Raw genomic sequence first — 20,369 nt, 5'->3', positions numbered from 1 at the left:
CCAGGCTCTGTGCTCCCAGAGCCTGAGGAATCCCTTGCCCCCTCACTCCCAGGAGCTGCCTTTTGTGCCCTTGTCCCTGCCCTGCACTCCGTTCCCTGCCTACTCAGACTTACCTGTCCCTTCTCTTGCTGCTCTTTCACCTCCTGCCTGAGCTGCTGGACCTGCTGGCACGCTTGGCTGAGGTCTCCTCGAGTTTGGAGCAGTGCCTCAGTTAAAGCCCTCTTCTCATTCTGCTCCTTTTGCTGCACCTGCACAGAAGCAAAGAGCAGAGGGTTTCACACTTCCCTGCAACACCTGTGTGGCAAGAGGCAAAGACGGATGGGCTCACGCGCCCTCAGAGCACTTGGCTGCTGCTCCCCTGGGCCACTGTCTGCCCTGGGGAGCCACAGCTGCCCAGGAAGTGACTTAAAACACAGCCCAGAAGACATCTCTGGGTTACTCTTCAGAAATACTCCAGACAAGTCATTAAATAGATTTTTCTCATCCTTCTCAGCATTCCTCGGGAGCCCTGTGCAGAGCCAGCCAGTGCCACCTCGCAGGCAGCCAGAGGACAAGGAGCACCTGTGCTCTGGGCTCAAAGGTTCACAGCATCTGCCCTATGCAGCTCTGATACCCTGGGCTGCAAAAGCCTCTGCCACTGTTACCTTGGAGCTGCTGTGTCAGGCCCTGCTGCCTTGCCTGGGACCAGACAGCTCCTTGCCAACAAACATCCCTACTCCAAACTCCATGTTGTGACACAAAAATACTGCATCTTCCACAGCTGCCAATACAATTTACTCTAAGCACCAGCAGTGCAGCTGCTGCTGCTCAGATCTCTTGGTACAAAACTCTGCTGGGTTTAGTCCATCGCCCTGCTCACCTGCTCCATTCCTTCCCACACCAAATCCAAATCCCCACGCGTTGCCCTCCCCTTGTGTGAGCACAGGAGAAGCAGCTCCCCATGCCCAGCATTTGGCCTGCAGCTGATTTGAACAGCAAACTGCAGAGCTGTAGCAGTCATTCTGGGCGTGCCAGGAAACAATCTGGCAGTCAATGGTCTCTGGCTGGGGCCAGGCAGACAGACAAGGCTGCCTGCTGCAGCCTGGGCTGCTTTGCCCAAGCAGGCCTGGACTGACAGAGATATAGAGTCCCACTTCTTTATGGGAAATATCACTGCAATTCTTCAGGGACATTGGAGTGGACTGAAGGTCAGTGCCTGTGCCTACCTGGAGATGAGACTGGCCTATGCTGTTGTCAGGAGATTTTCTCTGCAGGATTATGAAGTTTTTCTTCAACGTCCCTTTGGCCACTTCACTCTTCCTCAGTGCTGATCTCAGGACTTGAACATTCTCTCTCCCTTTGAGTTCTCCTCTTCTTCTCTTCATCAAGGCAGCAGCAGTCCCATGGTCCAACTCTTCCTGCATGTCTTCCCTCTCCATTTCCAATTCCTGGGTTATCTTCTTCCATCTTTGGATGTCAGGTGCACCCATTTCCTTCTTCTTTTCCAGGTCTCTCAGCTGCTGTTCATACAATTCCCGTTCATGCTGCCAAAACAGGGAGAAGAAAACTCACTCTTTGCTTCTCTTGGTTTGCTTCTCATACCACATCTGGACTCCTGCTGCAGGGGCAGGCACGTGCTGCCCCTCTCTCTCTGCCTCTCGCGGTGCTGCAGACCTTGCCTGGGCCCCCCTTGACGCTGCCTCTTTCCCAGCTCGCTCAGCCCATCCCAGCTTCCTTTCTGCCCTTCCCCGACCTCTGGCAGCTCCACTCCCGTGTTCCTTTGGGCACGAGCTGCCAGAACTGCAGCCAGGATTTCAAGTCAATGCTAAGCAGGATTTAGGCAGTGCCACAAGGATGAGCTCTCCATCAGCAAGGAAGAGCAAACACCCTCAGCATTTCATTCCAAGGGCTTGGGGCAACAGGAGTGGTTTTCCAACACTCCTGTGTAGAGTTTCCATGGCAGCATCCCCAAGAGCCCCACTGCCCTCTCTTGCAGCACCAATGGCCAGATCAGGCTGTCATTCCCTGCTGCCACTCAGGACGAGTTGTCCCCTTGCAGGCACACGTCCTTATCTGCATCAGCACTTGGCTTTCCTCTCTTCTCTCCCCACTGCCTGCTCTCACATGGCCACGGCCAAACACCTTTCAATCAACAGCAAACTTGGTCTTCTCACCCCTCCTGCCAGCTCCACATATTTAGAAATCTGAACATGGATTTGGACACAAGGAATTGCCCAAACCATGCAATGTCAATGGAGACAGTGTGGCCATTGAGAACTAAAGCTTCCAGGGCCACAGAACTCCAGCATGGAGGAAAATCAGCAGCCTCAGTGCTAACTGGCTTTGACAGGACTACAACATCATTTCCTCCTTATTCAGAAGAATGAAATTAGGAAAGTTAAACTGGAAAAAGGTGCTCCTTAGAACTGGTAACACAAGGTGCAAACATAGCTAGGAAATGGCCCTTTGTGGCATCTGCCATTCTCACCAGCACATCCTTCCTTTCCTTCTCCTGGCTCTCCAATTTTCTCTGCAGAGATGCCACCCCCTGACGAAAAGTAAAAGACTCTTTCTTCAGGGCACTTTCTCGAGAAATGTGCTTGTTTTCAGCCCTACACAAATCTGCAGCAGGATAGGGGAAAGAGAAGGGGGAAAGCAAAGTAAAGTAAACTGATGGCCATCCTGCAGAGACAACAGCACTGTCTTCTCTGCCTGACTGGGTTTGCCAGGCCTTAAGCCCACAAGGGCTCCAAAACTGAGAGAAATGAAGGAAACTTCCAGGCAGAGAAAAAAAGCAGGAATGGCAGGGGCAAGGTTCAGAGGAATAGCAACGTGTGTTTGCTCTTGGCCTTGTGCAGAGTGAACAATCCAAGAGAGACAAAGCAGCTGGGATGCCTGTGCAGCCCTGCTCCAGAGGGGCCAATAGCCTGGAGGCTCTGGCAGGGCCTGGAACTTGAGAGAATTTGCCTCATGTATCCAGCTCCAGCTCCTTAGCACAGACACAGCCCTTGAAAGGCAACAGGTGTGTAGGGGATCAGCCACAGCATTGTTATTGAGAAAAAGATTTCACAGGGACTTGGATGGGTACATCTCTTGCTGGTTGTTTTTCCTGTCTGCCATCTCTGGGCACAGGCCTTTACCTCTGTGTGGGATCAGAGATCCCCACTGGTGGAACAGAATGGGGCAGAGAGTGGGAGGGGACAAGTTGTACCTCTCTCAATTTCCTCCAAGTCCTTCTGCAGCTCCAGGTTGCGGGTGCTGAGGTTGTTCCTCTGAGTCTGTGTCTTCCTCAGCTCCAGCTTCACACTCTCACACTGTATGGCTGACGTAAGAGCTTTGTCATCAGAGCTCTGGAGCCTCAGACGCAGCTCAGACACCTCAGCCTGCAGCACATGCACAGCGTCCCTCAAGCTCTGTTCTCCTGCTCGGGACTTTCCCAGCTCCTGCAGCAGCTCCTTCTCTCGAGTTGCCTTGGCAGCCTCCATCTCCAACACTGCATCCTGCAGGGCCTGGATCTGGAAGATGGATGCAGAGAGCCTCAGGGACAGGGCTGCTCCTGAGGCAGCAGAGTGGGCCGTAGGAAGAGCACTGATGGAGAAATGACTTCAGGCAGAAATACACCAGAAACAGAAGGTGCAGAACCAAGGATTCCAGTGGAGACAAAGGTAGAGAAAACAGGGAAAGGGAGGCAAGGGGCATCCTTGAGGCTGCAGCTCTGAACACGGGCTGAACTGGCTGTGGTGGAAGTGCCCTGCCCAGCCTGCCATAGCCACGTCTGTGTCCCCACATTGCTCAGTGCCTGGCACAGGCACCAATCCTGTCAGGGACAGCACTGCTAACAGAGGGACAGAGAAGCTCCAGAGGAGTGTGCTGCTGCTTCTCCTCCCACATTTCTTGCTGGGACCCAGGAGAGAATGGGGGAAAACTTTGGCAGCAGACACCAGATCCAGCCTTGGCCTGAGGGTGCAGCAGCAGCAGCCCTGGGCAGAACACGGCGGCAGTGGATGCTGCTGGGAGGGGAAAGAGGTTGGGACTACCATGCCAAAGGTGGTGTTGTGTGACCCTGGAGAAGAGGATGGAGTGCACAGCTTACCTGGCTGTTGAGCTCCTGCATTTTTCTGGCACGAATTGAAGAGAGCTGTTCAGCCTGCTGAAGAGCAGAATTGAACTGAGACAGCTGATTGTTCAGTGCCACGTTCTTTTCTTCCAGTGATCTGAGGCACACGTTCTTTTCCTCGAGTGACAGAATCAGCCTAGAAGGGAAGCATGCAACTCATTACTAATGATATCACATTTTATAAACTCCTAGGACTTGCACCACCTCAGAGAAAACTGCTCTGTTCGATGAGGCTTGTCGGAACAACTTGGCTGTTTGTTCCCCCTGCAGTCACAGCCCAGCATGTGCCCACTCTGCTCTAGTTCCTGAAAGAACAGGGAGTTCCTGCCTACATGGAATATCTTCTATTTGAGATGGGCATGTGAACACAAACCTAACAAAATCCTAGAATGAAGACATTAGGGGAGAGGAAGAATTTTCCTCTGACTAACCAGGCTCCAAGGGGAAGAGCTTTGGTCAACATGGAAGAGACATTTCCTTCCCCCATCTTGTATGTCCAGGTAGGAGGAGCAGCACCCTACAGCCAGGGGATGTCTGGGAAGTTCCCAAAGATTTACCAGCACCCATCCTACTTGCAGCTGGGGGAACAAAGGCCCAAGGCAGAAGTGGCAACAGAGGCTTGGAGCTCAAGCTGATGGAAGATGCAGAAACCTCCAGGCAAGCAAGAGTGCTCTGCCTTTCCTTTGTCTTCTTCTTGGAAGAAGAATCCTGTGGCACTGAAGACTGGCTTGACTTGATCAGCTGGAGGAGCCCCCCTAACCTTGCTCTGGTTTCTTGCATTCTTTGCACAGTCAGTAACACCTGTGAGTGTGGAGGGTGGCAGGGACCCTGCTTGAGCCCCTCCAGGCTCCGGGGGGCATTTTATCAGGAACAATGCACCAGAGACATTCTTCTTTCTCGGGTGCCTCCCAGGGCAATCTGGGCTTGATCAGAAGTCAGGGCCCTAAGAAGGTTCAGACCAGCAAAGGCATCAGATGCCAGGATGATCAGATCCCAAAGGCTTCAAGTTACAGCAGCCCAGGTGGAGCTGATGGATGTATCCAGCTCCTTACACTGCAGCTCCAGCACTGTTAACACACCCACCTAACCTAACCTAACCTAACAGCACAACACTCCCTAGAGGGAAAGAGCTACCCCAAAAGCCTTTGTCTTCAGAAAAAAATCTAACTGAAGGCTTAAAATATTAGAGAATGAACACAACATACAGATAACGAGATGTGTCTTCATGGAGAGTTCAGAATCTGCAACTTAGGCAATGCTACCAGAGCCCCAGGTAGGTGCAAAGATGGCAAAGAGGGAATGCATTCACCACAATGCAGAGTCCCACAGGCTTTCATTTACCTGGCTTTTTCCCTCCCTAGGACATTCATGGAAGCCTGCAATTCTGAATTTTGCTGTGCCACTTCATCCCATTGATTCCTTTCCCTCTCCAAGTTCTGCAGCTGCATTTGGAGCTCCTTCTTCTGATCTTCTGCCTCCTCCAGCCTCTTCTGGATGTGCTCAGTCTCCAACATCTTCTGACGTGACTCTTCCTGGGCCTCACTCACATCCTGCTGGGCTCTCTGGACAGTGCTTTCCAGGAACTCTCTGGAGGCTGCCAGCTGAGCTGTCAACTCTTCCACCTCAAGTCAAACAGAACAAAGCAGTCAGAGGTGACAGCCACAGCCTGCCACTGTCAGCCACAGCAGAGGCCGTGAGGAAAGGGAAAGGACAACTTTCCATTTCTCCCTGTCCTGAAAGCACCAGATTCACAATGGATATGGAGAAGTCTCTAAGTGGCCCGCTATGAGCACCTAAAACAGCACCTCCCAAACCAAGGCTAGCAAGAAGAGGCCAGCAGGAGTCCATGCTGATGGTTGCTGGCCAACAGCCCAGAGGACTGGCCCAGCTGTCCAGGGGGCAGCAGCTGAGATTCAGCAGAGCACTGAGTGTCCTTCAGAGCAGCTGCCATGGAGCCCCCACAGCATGAGGCAGCCCCAGGGATCACCCCATCAGCTGCTGCTCTGCCATGGAAAAGCAAGAAGGACGCAGAGTCCTCCCTGGGTGACTGCAGTGCCACTGCTGTTTCACTCACCTGCTTTTGTAGAGCATCCCTCTGCTCAAGGAGGACATTCATCTCCTCTTTCATGCTTTGTAGTTCCTCCTTGTGCCTCTTCTGTGCTGTCTGGATTTCATTCTGAGCTTCCTGCAGCTCAACTTGCAGTTTTGCCTTGATGGTCTGGCAACAAAATGCAGAACAACTTCCTGGGACCTGCCCTCAGGCTCAGATTTTTGCACTTGCTGTCTCAAAATCCCATTCCTTCAGCTACTCCTTCTGGCTTCTCAACCCAGCTCTGCTTGTACTGCCAGCCCTCATTCCTGGGGCTGAGCTCTGGAGCTTACCAGGCTCTGTGCTCCCAGAGCCTGAGGAATCCCTTGCCCCCTCACTCCCAGGAGCTGTCTTTTGTGCCCTTGTCCCTGCCCTGCACTCCGTTCCCTGCCTACTCAGACTTACCTGTCCCTTCTCTTGCTGCTCTTTCACCTCCTGCCTGAGCTGCTGGACCTGCTGGCACGCTTGGCTGAGGTCTCCTCGAGTTTGGAGCAGTGTCTCTGTTAAAGCCCTCTTCTCATTCTGCCCTTCCTGCAGCACCTGCACAGAAGCAAAGAGCAGAGGGTTTCACACTTCCCTGCAACACCTGTGTGGCAAGAGGCAAAGACGGATGGGCTCACGCGCCCTCAGAGCACTTGGCTGCTGCTCCCCTGGGCCACTGTCTGCCCTGGGGAGCCACAGCTGCCCAGGAAGTGACTTAAAACCCAGCCCAGAAGACATCTTGGGTTACTCTTCAGAAATACTCCAGACAAGTCATTAAATAGATTTTTCTCATCCTTCTCAGCATTCCTCGGAAGCCCTGTGCAGAGCCAGCCAGTGCCACCTCGCAGGCAGCCAGAGGACAAGGAGCACCTGTGCTCTGGGCTCAAAGGTTCACAGCATCTGCCCTATGCAGCTCTGATACCCTGGGCTGCAAAAGCCTCTGCCACTGTTACCTTGGAGCTGCTGTGTCAGGCCCTGCTGCCTTGCCTGGGACCAGACAGCTCCTTGCCAACAAACATCCCTACTCCAAACTCCATGTTGTGACACAAAAATACTGCATCTTCCACAGCTGCCAATACAATTTACTCTAAGCACCAGCAGTGCAGCTGCTGCTGCTCAGATCTCTTGGTACAAAACTCTGCTGGGTTTAGTCCATCGCCCTGCTCACCTGCTCCATTCCTTCCCACACCAAATCCAAATCCCCATGTGTTGCCTCCCCTTGTGTGAGCACAGGAGAAGCAGCTCCCCATGCCCAGCATTTGGCCTGCAGCTGATTTGAACAGCAAACTCCAGAGCTGTAGCAGTCATTCTGGGCGTGCCAGGAAACAATCTGGCAGTCAATGGTCTCTGGCTGGGGCCAGGCAGACAGACAAGGCTGCCTGCTGCAGCCTGGGCTGCTTTGCCCAAGCAGGCCTGGACTGACAGGGATATAGAGTCCCACTTCTTTATGGGAAATATCACTAGAATTCTTCAGGGACATTGGAGTGGACTGAAGGTCAGTGCCTGTGCCTACCTGGAGATGAGACTGGCCTATGCTGTTGTCAGGAGATTTTCTCTGCAGGATTATGAAGTTTTTCTTCAACGTCCCTTTGGCCACTTCACTCTTCCTCAGTGCTGATCTCAGGACTTGAACATTCTCTCTCCCTTTGAGTTCTCCTCTTCTGCTCTTCATCAAGGCAGCAGCAGTCCCATGGTCCAACTCTTCCTGCATGTCTTCCCTCTCCATTTCCAATTCCTGGGTTATCTTCTTCCATCTTTGGATGTCAGGTGCACCCATTTCCTTCTTCTTTTCCAGGTCTCTCAGCTGCTGTTCATACAATTCCCGTTCATGCTGCCAAAACAGGGAGAAGAAAACTCACTCTTTGCTTCTCCTGGTTTGCTTCTCATACCACATCTGGACTCCTGCTGCAGGGGCAGGCACGTGCTGCCCCTCTCTCTCTGCCTCTCGCGGTGCTGCAGACCTTGGCTGGGCCCCCCTTGACGCTGCCTCTTTCCCAGCTCGCTCAGCCCATCCCAGCTTCCTTTCTGCCCTTCCCCGACCTCTGGCAGCTCCACTCCCGTGTTCCTTTGGGCACGAACTGCCAGAACTGCAGCCAGAATTTCAAGTCAATGCTAAGCAGGATTTAGGCAGTGCCACAAGGATGAGCTCTCCATCAGCAAGGAAGAGCAAACACCCCCAGCATTTCATTCCAAGGGCTTGGGGCAACAGGAGTGGTTTTCCAACACTCCTGTGTAGAGTTTCCATGGCAGCATCCCTGAGAGCCCCACTGCCCTCTCTTGCAGCACCAATGGCCAGATCAGTCTATCATTCCCTGCTGCCACTCAGGACGAGTTGTCCCCTTGCAGGCACACGTCCTTATCTGCATCAGCACTTGGCTTTCCTCTCTTCTCTCCCCACTGCCTGCTCTCACATGGCCAAGGCCAAACACCTTTCAATTAACAGCAAACTTGGTCTTCTCACCCCTCCTGCCAGCTCCACATATTTAGAAATCTGAACATGGATTTGGACACCAGAAATTGCCCAATCCATGCAATGTCAATAGTGACAGTGTGGGCATTGAGAACTAAAGCTTCCAGGGCCACAGAACTCCAGCATGGAGGAAAATCAGCAGCCTCAGTGCTAACTGGCTTTGACATGACTACAACATCATTTCCTCCTTATTCAGAAGAATGCAATTAGGAAAGTTAAACTGGAAAAAGTTGCTCCTTAGATCTGGTAACACAAGGTAGAAACATAGCTAGGAAATGGCCCTTTGTGGCATCTGCCATTCTCACCAGAAGATCCTTCCTTTCCTTCTCCTGACTCTCCAGTTTCCTCTGAGGATATTCCATCTCTTGATGAACAGTCACAGCCTCTTCCTTCAGGGTAGTGGCCACATCCTTCAGGCCCGTTCTTAGAAAGATTTTCTCATGTTCTGCCCTCCACGTTGCTGCAGGAGGGAAAGGGAAAGAGAAGGGGAAAAGCAAAGAAAAGTAAACTGATGGCCATCCTGCAGAGACAACAGCACTGTCTTCTCTGCCTGACTGGGTTTGCCAGGCCTTAAGCCCACAAGAGCTTCCAAAACTGAGAGAAATGAAGGAAACTTCCAGGCAGAGAAAAAAGCAGGAATGGCAGGGGCAAGGTTCAGAGGAATAGCAACGTGTGTTTGCTCTTGGCCTTGTGCAGAGTGAACAATCCAAGAGAGACAAAGCAGCTGGGATGCCTGTGCAGCCCTGCTCCAGAGGGGCCAATAGCCTGGAGGCTCTGGCAGGGCCTGGAGCTTAGGGGAATTGAGCTGAGGCATCCAGCTCCAGCTGCTTAGCACAGACACAGCACCTGAAAGGCACCAGCTGTGGATGGGATCAGCCACAGCAGAGACAGTTGGCACTGCCAGCCGCAGCATTATTCTCAAAAAAAATCTTTCACAGGCACTTGGATGGATGAATCTCATACTGGTTGTTTTTCCTGTCTGCCATCTCTGGGCAAAGGCCTTTACCTCACCATGGGATCAGAGATCCCCACTGGTGGAACAGGATGGGACAATGGATGGGAGAGAAGTTGTACCTTGCTGAGTTTCCTCCAACAGTGTCTGCAGCTCCTGATTGCAGGCCTTGATTTGGTTGTAGTCAGCATGAGCAATCTTCAGCTCCATCTCCATGGCCTCACAGTGTGTGGCCATGGCCTCTGCTCTTTCCTCAGAGCTCTGGAGCCTCAGACGCAGCTCAGACACCTCAGCCTCCAGCACATGCACAGCGTCCCTCAAGCTCTGTTCTCCTGCTCGGGACTTTTCCAGCTCCTGCAGCAGCTCCTTCTCTCGAGTGTCCTGCTCAGCTGCCTTCTCTGTCACTGCGTCCTGCAGGGCCTGGATCTGGAAGATGGATGCAGAGAGCCTCAGGGACAGGGCTGCTCCTGAGGCAGCAGAGCAGGCAGTAGGGAGAGCATTGATGGAGAAATGACTTCAGGCAGAAATACGCCAGAAACAGAAGGTGCAGAACCAAGGATTCCAGTGGAGACAAAGGTAGAGAAAACAGGGAAAGGGAGGCAAGGGGCATCCTTGAGGCTGCAGCTCTGAACACGGGCTGAACTGGCTGTGGTGGAAGTGCCCTGCCCAGCCTGCCATAGCCACGTCTGTGTCCCCACATTGCTCAGTGCCTGGCACAGGCACCAATCCTGTCAGGGACAGCACTGCTAACAGAGGGACAGAGAAGCTCCAGAGGAGTGTGCTGCTGCTTCTCCTCCCACATTTCTTGCTGGGACCCAGGAGAGAATGGGGGAAAACTTTGGCAGCAGACACCAGATCCAGCCTTGGCCTGAGGGTGCAGCAGCAGCAGCCCTGGGAAGAACACGGTGGCAGTGGATGCTGCTGGGAGGGGAAAGAGGTTGGGACTACCATGCCAAAGGTGGTGTTGTGTGTCCCTGGAGAAGAGGATGGAGTGCACAGCTTACCTGGCTGTTGAGCTTCTGCATTTTTCTGGCACGAATTGAAGAGAGCTGCTCAGCCTGCTGAAGAGCAGAATGAAACTGAGACAGCTGATTGTTCAGTGCCACGTTCTTTTCTTCCAGTGATCTGAGGCACACGTTCTTTTCCTCGAGTGACCGAATCAGCCTAGAAGGGAAGCATGCAACTCATTACTAATGGTATCACATTTTATAAACTCCTAGGACTTGCACCACCTCGGAGAAAACTGCTCTGTTCGATGAGGTTTGTCGGAACAACTTGGCTGTTTGTTCCCCCTGCAGTCACAGCCCAGCATGTGCCCACTCTGCTCTAGTTCCTGAAAGAACAGGGAGTTCCTGCCTACATGGAATATCTTCTATTTGAGATGGGCATGTGAACACAAACCTAACAAAATCCTAGAATGAAGACATTAGGGGAGAGGAAGAATTTTCCTCTGACTAACCAGGCTCCAAGGGGAAGAGCTTTGGTCAACATGGAAGAGACATTTCCTTCCCCCATCTTGTATGTCCAGGTAGGAGGAGCAGCACCCTACAGCCAGGGGATGTCTGGGAAGTTCCCGAAGATTTACCAGCACCCATCCTACTTGCAGCTGGGGGAACAAAGGCCCAAGGCAGAAGTGGCAACAGAGGCTTGGAGCTCAAGCTGATGGAAGATGCAGAAACCTCCAGGCAAGCAAGAGTGCTCTGCCTTTCCTTTGTCTTCTTCTTGGAAGAAGAATCCTGTGGCACTGAAGACTGGCTTGACTTGATCAGCTTGGAGGAGCCCCCCTAACCTTGCTCTGGTTTCTTGCATTCTTTGCACAGTCAGTAACACCTGTGAGTGTGGAGGGTGGCAGGGACCCTGCTTGAGCCCCTCCAGGCTCTGGGGGGCATTTTGTCAGGAACAATGCACCAGAGACATTCTTGTTTCTCGGGTGCCTCCCAGGGCAATCTGGGCTTGATCAGCACTCAGGGCCCTAAGAAGGTTCAGCCCAGCAAAGGCATCAGATGCCAGGATGATCAGATCCCAAAGGCTTCAAGTTACAGCAGCCCAGGTGGAGCTGATGGATGTATCCAGCTCCTTACACTGCAGCTCCAGCACTGTTAACACACCCACCTAACCTAACCTAACAGCACAACACTCCCTAGAGGGAAAGAGCTACCCCAAAAGCCTTGGTCTTCAGAAAAAATCTAACTGAAGGCCTAAAATATTAGAGAATGAACACAACATACAGATAACGAGATGTGTCTTCATGGAGACTTCAGAATCTGCCACTTAGGAAATGATACCAGAGCCCCAGGTAGGTGCAAAGATGGCAAAGAGGGAATGCATTCACCACAATGCAGAGTCCCACAGGGTTTCATTTACCTGGTTCTTTCCCTCTTTAGGGCACTCACAAAAGCATGGTATTCTGAATTTTTGCGTGCCACTTCTTCCCAATGACTCCATTCCCTCTCCACATTCTGCAGGTACACTTGAAGCTTCTTCTTCTGATGTTCTTTCTCCCCCAGCTGCTTCTGGATGTGTTCAGCCTCCAATTGCTTCTGCCTTGACTCTTCCTGGGCCTCACTCACATCCTGCTGGGCTCTCTGGACAGTGCTTTCCTGGAACTCTCGGGAGGCTGCCAGCTGAAATGTCAACTCTTCCACCTCCAGTCAAACAGAACAAAGCAGTCAGAGGCGACAGCCACAGCCTGCCACTGTCAGCCACAGCAGAGGCTGTGAGGAAAGGGAAAGGACAACTTTCCATTTCTCCCTGTCCTGAATGCACCAGATTCACAGTAGATATGGACAACTTTGTTAAGTCTCTAAGTGGCCCAACAAGCGCATCTGAAAAAGCATCTCCCAAACCAAGGCCAGCAAGAAGAGGCCAGCAGGAGTCCATGCTGATGGTTGCTGGCCAACAGCCCAGAGGACTGGCCCAGCTGTCCAGGGCAGCAGCAGCAGAGATTCAGCAGAGCACTGAGTGTCCTTCAGAGCAGCTGCCATGGAGCCCCCACAGCATGAGGCAGCCCCAGGGATCACCCCATCAGCTGCTGCTCTGCCATGGAAAAGCAAGAAGGACGCAGAGTCCTCCCTGGGTGACTGCAGTGCCACTGCTGTTTCACTCACCTGCTTTTGTAGAGCATCCCTCTGCTCAAGGAGGACATTCATCTCCTCTCTGATGCCCTCAAGTTCTTCCTTGTGCCTCTTCTGTGCTGTCTGGATTTCATTGTGAGCTTCCTGCAGCTCAGCTTGCAGTTTTGCCTTGATGGTCTGGCAACAAAATGCAGAGCAACTTCCTGGGACCTGCTCTAAGGCTCAGATTTTTGCACTTGCTGTCTCAAAATCCCATTCTTTCAGCTACTCCTTCTGGCTTCTCAACCCAGCTCTGCTTGTACTGCCAGCCCTCCTTCCTGGGGCTGAGCTCTGGAGCTTACCAGGCTCTGTGTTCCCAGAGCCTGAGGAATCCCTTGCCCCCTCACTCCCAGGAGCTGCCTTTTGTGCCCTTGTCCCTGCCCTGCACTCCGTTCCCTGCCTACTCAGACTTACCTGTCCCTTCTCTTGCTGCTCTTTCACCTCCTGCCTGAGCTGCTGGACCTGCTGGCACGCTTGGCTGAGGTCTCCTCGAGTTTGGAGCAGTGTCTCTGTTAAAGCCCTCTTCTCATTCTGCTCCTTTTGCTGCACCTGCACAGAAGCAAAGAGCAGAGGGTTTCACACTTCCCTGCAACACCTGTGTGGCAAGAGGCAAAGACGGATGGGCTCACGCGCCCTCAGAGCACTTGGCTGCTGCTCCCCTGGGCCACTGTCTGCCCTGGGGAGCCACAGCTGCCCAGGAAGTGACTTAAAACACAGCCCAGAAGACATCTCTGGGTTACTCTTCAGAAATACTCCAGACAAGTCGTTAAATAGATTTTTTTCATCTTTTTCAATGTTTCTGCTACACCCTCCCTGTGCTCATAAAAGGAAAGTCCTACAATCTCACTTTGGTACAGAACACCTACCAGCACACACCAGAAAGGGAGTGGTAAGAGAACAGTGAAGAAACTCTGAGGTATGTCTTAGGAAAACAGTACACAGGAGTAGCACAAAAATCTCAGCTTAAAGCTTATGTTTCTGCCTGGCTTCCTGTGAGAGGGCTCATTCCTGGTCCCAAAGACAGAGCTGTTCACCTTTCACCTGCCCAAATTCAATGCAGCAGACATGGAGGACATGCTCCAGACAGCCCCCATAGCCTGCCATCTCCACAGCTCCAGCCTTGCAAAAAATCACACCAGTTCTCCCTTCAGAACCATTACCTGTCGCTTGGCTTTTTCAAATCTGATTTGTTGTTCTTGTTGTTGGGCCTGCAGGGTGGCAACTTTCTGCCTCATCTCAAGCAGCACCTTCTCGTGTTCCTGCTCTCTCTTTGCCTTCTCTTCTTGCCATTGCTTCAGCATCTCCTGCAACTCTGCACGGTGTCTTTCTTGCTCATTTTTCTGAAGAGGGGAGAAAAATTTTCAAGATGAAGTCGCAGGCAAGCTCCTTGCTGAAAAATGTGAAGCTTCATCCATCCCACAAACCCCAGCCTGAAAAGACAACAGCACTGGCTTTCTGCACTCCAGAAACCATGTCCTGTCAGGGAATTTAAAAGGAGGCTCAGCAGCTGCAAGAATCACAGCCTCATGGAATCATTTCTGTTGGGTAAAACCTTCACAAGCATTGGGCCCGAGCACTCACAAAAGGAGGTGTCATCTTCCCCTCCCAGAGGCCTCTGGCAGAGGATTGCTGCCCTTTCTCACCCTCAGGTTCTGCTTGTGCTAAACCTTCCCACAGGCCCAGCTTGGACAGTTCAGAAGCATATTGTCCCCTACCAGGTCTTGCAGGAGCTTGTTTATTTCCATTTGCTTGGCTGTTCCCTGAAGCCTGAGGCTTTCTTGACACTGCTTTTCTGCCTGCAAGAGCTGCAGAGCTCTCTCTTCCTGTTCCTTTCTCCTGAGAGCTCTCTCTGCTTTCAGCTCTCGTTGGAGGAATTTGACTTGTCCTGCAAACACCACCAACAGCAGGAGTCAGAGTCTTTACTGACTTTACTGACCTCAGGCCCTTTCAGTGCCTCCAGCCCCACCACTCCTCAGAAGCCCTGTGGACAGAGGTGGCTTTACAGGGTGCTTGGCTTCTCTCGGCAGGGGCGGCACCACAAACAAAGCACACGAGGTTTTCACCTTCTACCACTGCCTTGGCCTGTGTGACTGTGAGCACTTGAGCCTCCAGATGGGTCCTGCTCATCTCCAGCTGAGATATCTGCAGCTGAGCAGCAGACAGGCTGGATTCCAGGATGTCCTTTGCTGACCTACAAGTTGCAAATACAGAGAGGCATGAGTTGCTTGCTCCTGACACCCACAGCTGGTTATTCCAGGACAATGAGGCTCAAGATCCCCACACATGAGTATGGAAAATGGATCACGTGGAAACTCGTCCAGAGAAGGCACTTTTGTGCCATTTCCATAGCAAAGCAGGGCCCTCTGAGAGAGTGCCCAGGCCTTGCTTATGGTCTGGCACAGCACACACAGCCCAGCCCAACTTGACCTCAACAGCCAAAGCTTCACTTGCTGTTCCTGACCTATGACACTGGGGAGCTGTGCCCAAACAGGATGGGCTGACGAGCAAAGGCTCAGACTCTGCTCACAGCCCTTCTCTCGTCAGCACTTGCAAGCTGCCCTGCAGTGGGACAGAACAGACTCTTGCTCGGGCTGACTCCTGACTTTTTAATGCTCTTGAAAATGGACATAAAGGTACATCATCCTCCAGACACCCTGTATTTAAGAGATTTCAGAACTACTTGGCATGATGCAGAAAAATCTCATGGTCATGGCAGCACTTGTAAAAAATCAGAATATCATTTTGTCTGAACAACAACTAGACTCAAGGGAGCGTTGCTGGCTTTAGATGTCAGGAAAATTACCTTCAAATTGTGACATATTTTATTTCATGAGTCATTTCCATTTTCTGTCCAGGGAATGTAAAATCATCTGAAAGGCTCTGCTCCCTGTCTTTACCTGGTCTCTGCCAGCTGCTTGCAAAGCTCTTGTTGCTGCTGTCCCATAGCTGCCAGTCGTCCCTCAAGGGCAGCTTTCTCCTGGCCCAGCAGCTCCTTCTCTCTGCACACCTGGGCCAGTGCGTGCCCTTGGCCAGAGGACTGCCGGCGCAGCTGCTCCAGAGCCCTGCTCGACGAGTCTTGCTCCTGGGAAACCTGGAAACAGGACAAGGTACAGCTTGAGCCCTTCCTCAGGACCCCTGTGCAGAGCCAGCCAGTGCCACCTCGCAGGCAGCCAGAGGACAAGGAGCACCTGTGCTCTGGGCTCAAAGGTTCACAGCATCTGCCCTATGCAGCTCTGATACCCTGGGCTGCAAAAGCCTCTGCCACTGTTACCTTGGAGCTGCTGTGTCAGGCCCTGCTGCCTTGCCTGGGACCAGACAGCTCCTTGCCAACAAACATCCCTACTCCAAACTCCATGTTGTTACCCAAAAGTAATGCATCTTCCTCAAGTGACACTTGGCAAACAAAATTTCTATCAGGATCTATTTCAGCACTGGACATTTTCAGGAAGGTTGGGGAAAGCAATTTTGCTCCTTGAAGCACAGGAAAATATACAGGATTTCCCCCTCTAGAAAAAAAACCCCATCAAAGTTTCACCTCCTCCCTTGTTCAGAGCAGCTCTCTGCAACGAGGGGATGCTTGTCAGGGAAATGGCTCCTGTGGTGAGCAGACATTTAGTGACTGATGAAAGTCTGGATGATGTGGCCAATGCAGATGTCTTTGTTCAGTTCACATCAACAATACCACTTGTCTTACACAGAGAAGGTGTCTAATGGCAATTGCCATTAGACAAAAGCCAGAAGAGTAAACCGTGTTTTTGAGCTCTTTTCTTCAAAAGCAAAATCTCTGCTGTGTATTTGCCAAACCTACCACATACCCCAGAACTGAGACTGTGTGAGAGGGACCATCAGAAACAAACCCTTCTCTTGCAGCTATCCTGTAACACCCAATCCAAACCTCCCCTGGCACAGCTTGGGGCCGTTTCCTCGTGTCCTGTCCCTTGCTCCCTGGGAGCAGAGCCCAACCCTCAGCTGCTGCACCTTCCTGTTACAGGAAGTTGTAGAGAGCAAGAAGGTGCCCCCTGAGCCTCCTTTTCTCCAGGCTGAGCCCCTCCAGCTCCCTCAGCTGCTCCTCGTCAGACCTGTGCTCCAGACCCTTCCCCAACTCCATTCCCTGTTTTAGAGGCTCTGTGGCTGCCCAAAGCAACAAATTTTGCAGAAGCAGGCAACACTTTGCTGATGAACATGCATATCCCTGGCTAAAAAATGTGTGTGCCATCTTGAGGCAGGTGTCCACAGCAGTGTCCCTGTCTTCTTCTGCCAGAAACAGCATCTGCACTGATCTGCCTGGCACAACTCCCACTCCCACAGGTGCTGCCTAGCAATGAGGTGTCCAGAGGCATGGTAACATCATCCCTCCTTTGCTCCAGCAGATCCCTCTGAAGCTGCAATTCCTCCAGTGTCTGCCTCTTGACTTCCAGCTCGCTCTGCAATGAGGGGTCTTCTCCCTCCAGTGCAGCCCCCACTGTACAAGAAGGGCCAAGACAAGTTTTCAAGGGAAAACCCATCTCAATTCCTAAACCAACCTTCATCCTGTCCTGCTGCTGGGCCTTTTCCACCTGGGCTGACGTTTCCTTCCACTGCTCGGTGTTCCTTTGACGCAGCCACAAGGCTCCTGGCTCTGGGATTCCAATGCACTGCTGCAGCTTTTCCCTGGACTTCTCAACGTTTTCGCAGCAACTGCAGAGACAAGGCTCAGTCAGAAGAACAAAGAGGCCTCAGGAGTCACTGATCCCATTTCCAGCACTCCAGGCTGGAGCAGGGGGCAGTGGGCTAAGGAGGACCTTGCTCTTTCCCTCCCAAGGGAAATCCTCCAGAGGCAAAGGGAAAGGAAAGCAGGATTTTGCCTTCCTTCAGTGAGAAGCAGTGGCTGGGCAGGGGCACACAAAGAACAGAATTCAGGGAAGCGGTACGGTGAGAAGAAGGAGTCTTCTATTCCAACATGGCTGTGCATTTCCCATACAGCCTTAGGAGTCATGAAAAGCCCTGACAGGACGATGCTCAAGAGCCACACATGGTAGGGTAGGTGATTTCTTCACCCAGGAACCTCTGAACTCCCAGACCTAGAAGCAGATTGCCTCTGGAATGCAGGAGGAGGAGGAGGAGGAAATGCTCACCCTCTGATTTCTTCTAGCAGACTCTCTATCTGCTCACGGCAGCTTGTTACCATTTGGGTTTGCTTGTCCATTTGATCAATATGTTGCTGCATGCGTCCACAACTCCCTGAGACTTCCTGAAGCAGTGCAAAGGGATCCTGTTTATCAGTGGATGTCAGAGATGAGGGAATGCTGCCAGGATTGTCAGTGAAGATGATGGAATGGGCCATGCTGTCACCGTCTTCTATCAGTGCCTGAAAGCCCACATCCAGCTGTTAGTCAGGCATTCTCTTCCTATTCCAAAGTACCACTGAGATGCCTCTTCTGATCCCACAAGAACCAGTGTCCATTCAGTTTCAAAATCCCAGCCAGCTCAGCACAGTTTACTCACCTCAGGGGCTCTGGAGGATTGTCCCTGGTGAGAAAGTCCTCGAGCTCCCTGGAAGAGCACAGGGAAGAGCACACTCAGACTGCATGCCTGCCCAGTCACCTCTAAGTGCTTCCCAGCCTGTCCCAGAGCACAGCAATTCCAGCTGAGCTCCTCCTCCCCTCCTTGGGAATATTTTCAGACCACTAGTTTGACAGCAGCACAAACAAACATGCTGGAAGGTGTCTCATCATTTCTAAGGACTCCAAAATGGGCATTGCCCAGAGACCCATCCATCCTGGCCTTGAACACTCCCAGGGATCCAGTGGCAGCCACAGCTTCCCTGGGCAACCCATGCCAGGGCCCCAGCACCCTGACAGGGCAGAATTCCCTGCAAATATCCTATCCATCCCTGCCCTGTCTCAGTGGGAAACCATTGTCCCTCGTCCTGTCCTTTCAGGCCCCTGGCTTAAGTTGCTGTCCAGCTCTCTTGCAGGTCCTTCCTTCATGCATTGATAGGGGCTCTAAGATCACCCTGGAACCTTCTCCCACCTGGACAACCCCAACTCTTGCCTCCTTTGCCCTTGGCATAGATACTCCAGCCCTTGGAGCATCTTCCTATTATCCCCATGGCCTCCCTTAGGCCACTGGGGATCGTCTCAGAAATGTCTGAGAGAAACCCATGTTTGCCTCTGGGATGTGCTGAGGCTGCACTGTAAATTAGGCTGAGGGGAAGGCAATGACCCTTGTTTGTGCCCATGGCCTCTGGTGGGACAAGGATGGAGGAGGAGATGTGTCTGTGCTCTGGGATGGCCAGGTGCCCCCCATTCCCTCCCAGGCCTGTCCCCACGGCAAGCACCAAAGCTGCTGGAGCTCTGGAACAGCCGACTGTTAAACCCTTGCTATTCCCAAAGGGAACCCTTCCCTCAGGCACAGCCCAGGCCCACCCAGGCCCCTGCAGGGCCTGGCACAAGGAGAGCAGTGGATTTCTCACTCACCCGTCGCGTGTCCATCTGCTCCTTGGCACGAGCAGTGTCCAAAGTGCAGTGTCCAAAGGCACTTGGCCTTCACAGGGTTTAACCCCAGTGTTCAAAGGCTCTTGGCCTTTGCAGGGTCCAAACCCCAATCTCCAAAGGTTCTTGGCCTTTGCAGGGTCAATAGCACACAATCAAAGTGCTGTTGGCCGTCGCAAGGTCCAAGCCCCAATGCTCATGAGCTGTTGACAGCTCCAGGGTCCAAACCCTAAAAGCCAAGAGCTCTGTTTGTTGCCAGGGTGCAACCCCCAACATTCCATGGACTGTTGACGGTTGCCAGGGTCCAAATCCCAACATTCCAGGGACTGTTGGAGCGGCCCTCCCTGGCTCTCCCCCCATCCCAGCTCCCTGCTGGCCCTGGCACCTGCCCTGCCTCCCACATGTCCCTACAGCCCTGCTGGGCAGCTGGGCAGGGACCTGTCTCATAACATGTGTTCCAAGTTGCTGCTCCAGGCAGCACCTGTTTCAAGGCTCAGGATTCTCAAGACCCGCATGCTTTTTTGGGATGCGCTTAGTTCCTGAGTCACAGCAATTCTTCTGTCTTCCCTGACCAAGGGGAGATGTCAGGAAAAGCCTAAAAAGGTTCTTAGTGTTTATAAGTATTCATGGAAAGTAAAGCTTTGCCTTTAGAACAGCCACCTGAGGAGGAAAAATGGTGTTTCATGAATTTTTCAAATTCCTACACAGAAATGCCTAGAGCTGCAGTGTTTAAGGCTCATAAAATAGATTAAGAATCCTGAGACAGCCACAAGTGCATTTTTTTTCTGCTCTGCTCTCTGTTTGGTAATATATCACTAGGTCTTCTAGGCAGAAGAGAAGTCTTGCTGCTTACATCAAAGATTCCTCACTAGGAACAGACCTTCAAGAACCAAATGGGTCTGCTTGGAAAAGCTTTGGCAGGTGTTTCTTGCCCTCATCTTTGATAGCGTTTGTCTGTGTCCTAGGCAGGATTTCTGTGCCCCAGTTGACAGGAACTGCCTTCTGAGCAGGGCACAAATCCTCTGTGCACAAGAGCTGCACCTGCCTTCTCCAGGGCCTGTCTCTCCAGAGACTGATGGCCCAAGGATGTCCCTGCCAATCTGTTAAGATTCAGAGACCGATGCAGCTTCAAGTCTCTGCATCCACAAGAGCAGCTTTGGGCTCCTTGAGCACAGCTGCAAAGGAGCAGGACAG

General features: G+C 52.3%; 1 protein-coding gene across 1 annotated transcript in view; it reads right to left on the bottom strand.

Annotated features, from left to right (window-relative positions):
- Window positions 1-17,908, bottom strand: part of LOC131584838 (centrosome-associated protein CEP250-like) — a 132,857-nt gene extending 114,949 nt beyond the window's left edge. Inside the window, exons 1-18 of the mRNA XM_058850343.1 lie at window positions 17,817-17,908; window positions 17,226-17,379; window positions 15,600-15,793; window positions 14,746-14,893; window positions 13,863-14,042; window positions 13,165-13,251; window positions 11,954-12,234; window positions 10,594-10,753; window positions 9,712-9,883; window positions 8,943-9,097; window positions 7,681-7,998; window positions 6,639-6,725; window positions 5,438-5,718; window positions 4,073-4,232; window positions 3,191-3,494; window positions 2,468-2,601; window positions 1,206-1,523; window positions 162-248 (exon numbers count right to left, since the gene is read on the bottom strand). Of these exons, the coding sequence (XP_058706326.1) occupies window positions 162-248; window positions 1,206-1,523; window positions 2,468-2,601; window positions 3,191-3,494; window positions 4,073-4,232; window positions 5,438-5,718; window positions 6,639-6,725; window positions 7,681-7,998; window positions 8,943-9,097; window positions 9,712-9,883; window positions 10,594-10,753; window positions 11,954-12,234; window positions 13,165-13,251; window positions 13,863-14,042; window positions 14,746-14,893; window positions 15,600-15,793; window positions 17,226-17,379; window positions 17,817-17,908 (3,312 nt within the window). The remainder of the gene's footprint in view (window positions 1-161; window positions 249-1,205; window positions 1,524-2,467; window positions 2,602-3,190; window positions 3,495-4,072; window positions 4,233-5,437; window positions 5,719-6,638; window positions 6,726-7,680; window positions 7,999-8,942; window positions 9,098-9,711; window positions 9,884-10,593; window positions 10,754-11,953; window positions 12,235-13,164; window positions 13,252-13,862; window positions 14,043-14,745; window positions 14,894-15,599; window positions 15,794-17,225; window positions 17,380-17,816) is intronic.
- Window positions 17,909-20,369: the final 2,461 nt, after the last annotated feature.

The sequence above is a fragment of the Poecile atricapillus genome, chromosome 15 (assembly GCF_030490865.1).
Source record: "Poecile atricapillus isolate bPoeAtr1 chromosome 15, bPoeAtr1.hap1, whole genome shotgun sequence".
Classification (NCBI taxonomy): Eukaryota; Metazoa; Chordata; class Aves; order Passeriformes; family Paridae; genus Poecile; species Poecile atricapillus.
This window is presented reverse-complemented; position numbering and strand designations above follow the sequence as displayed.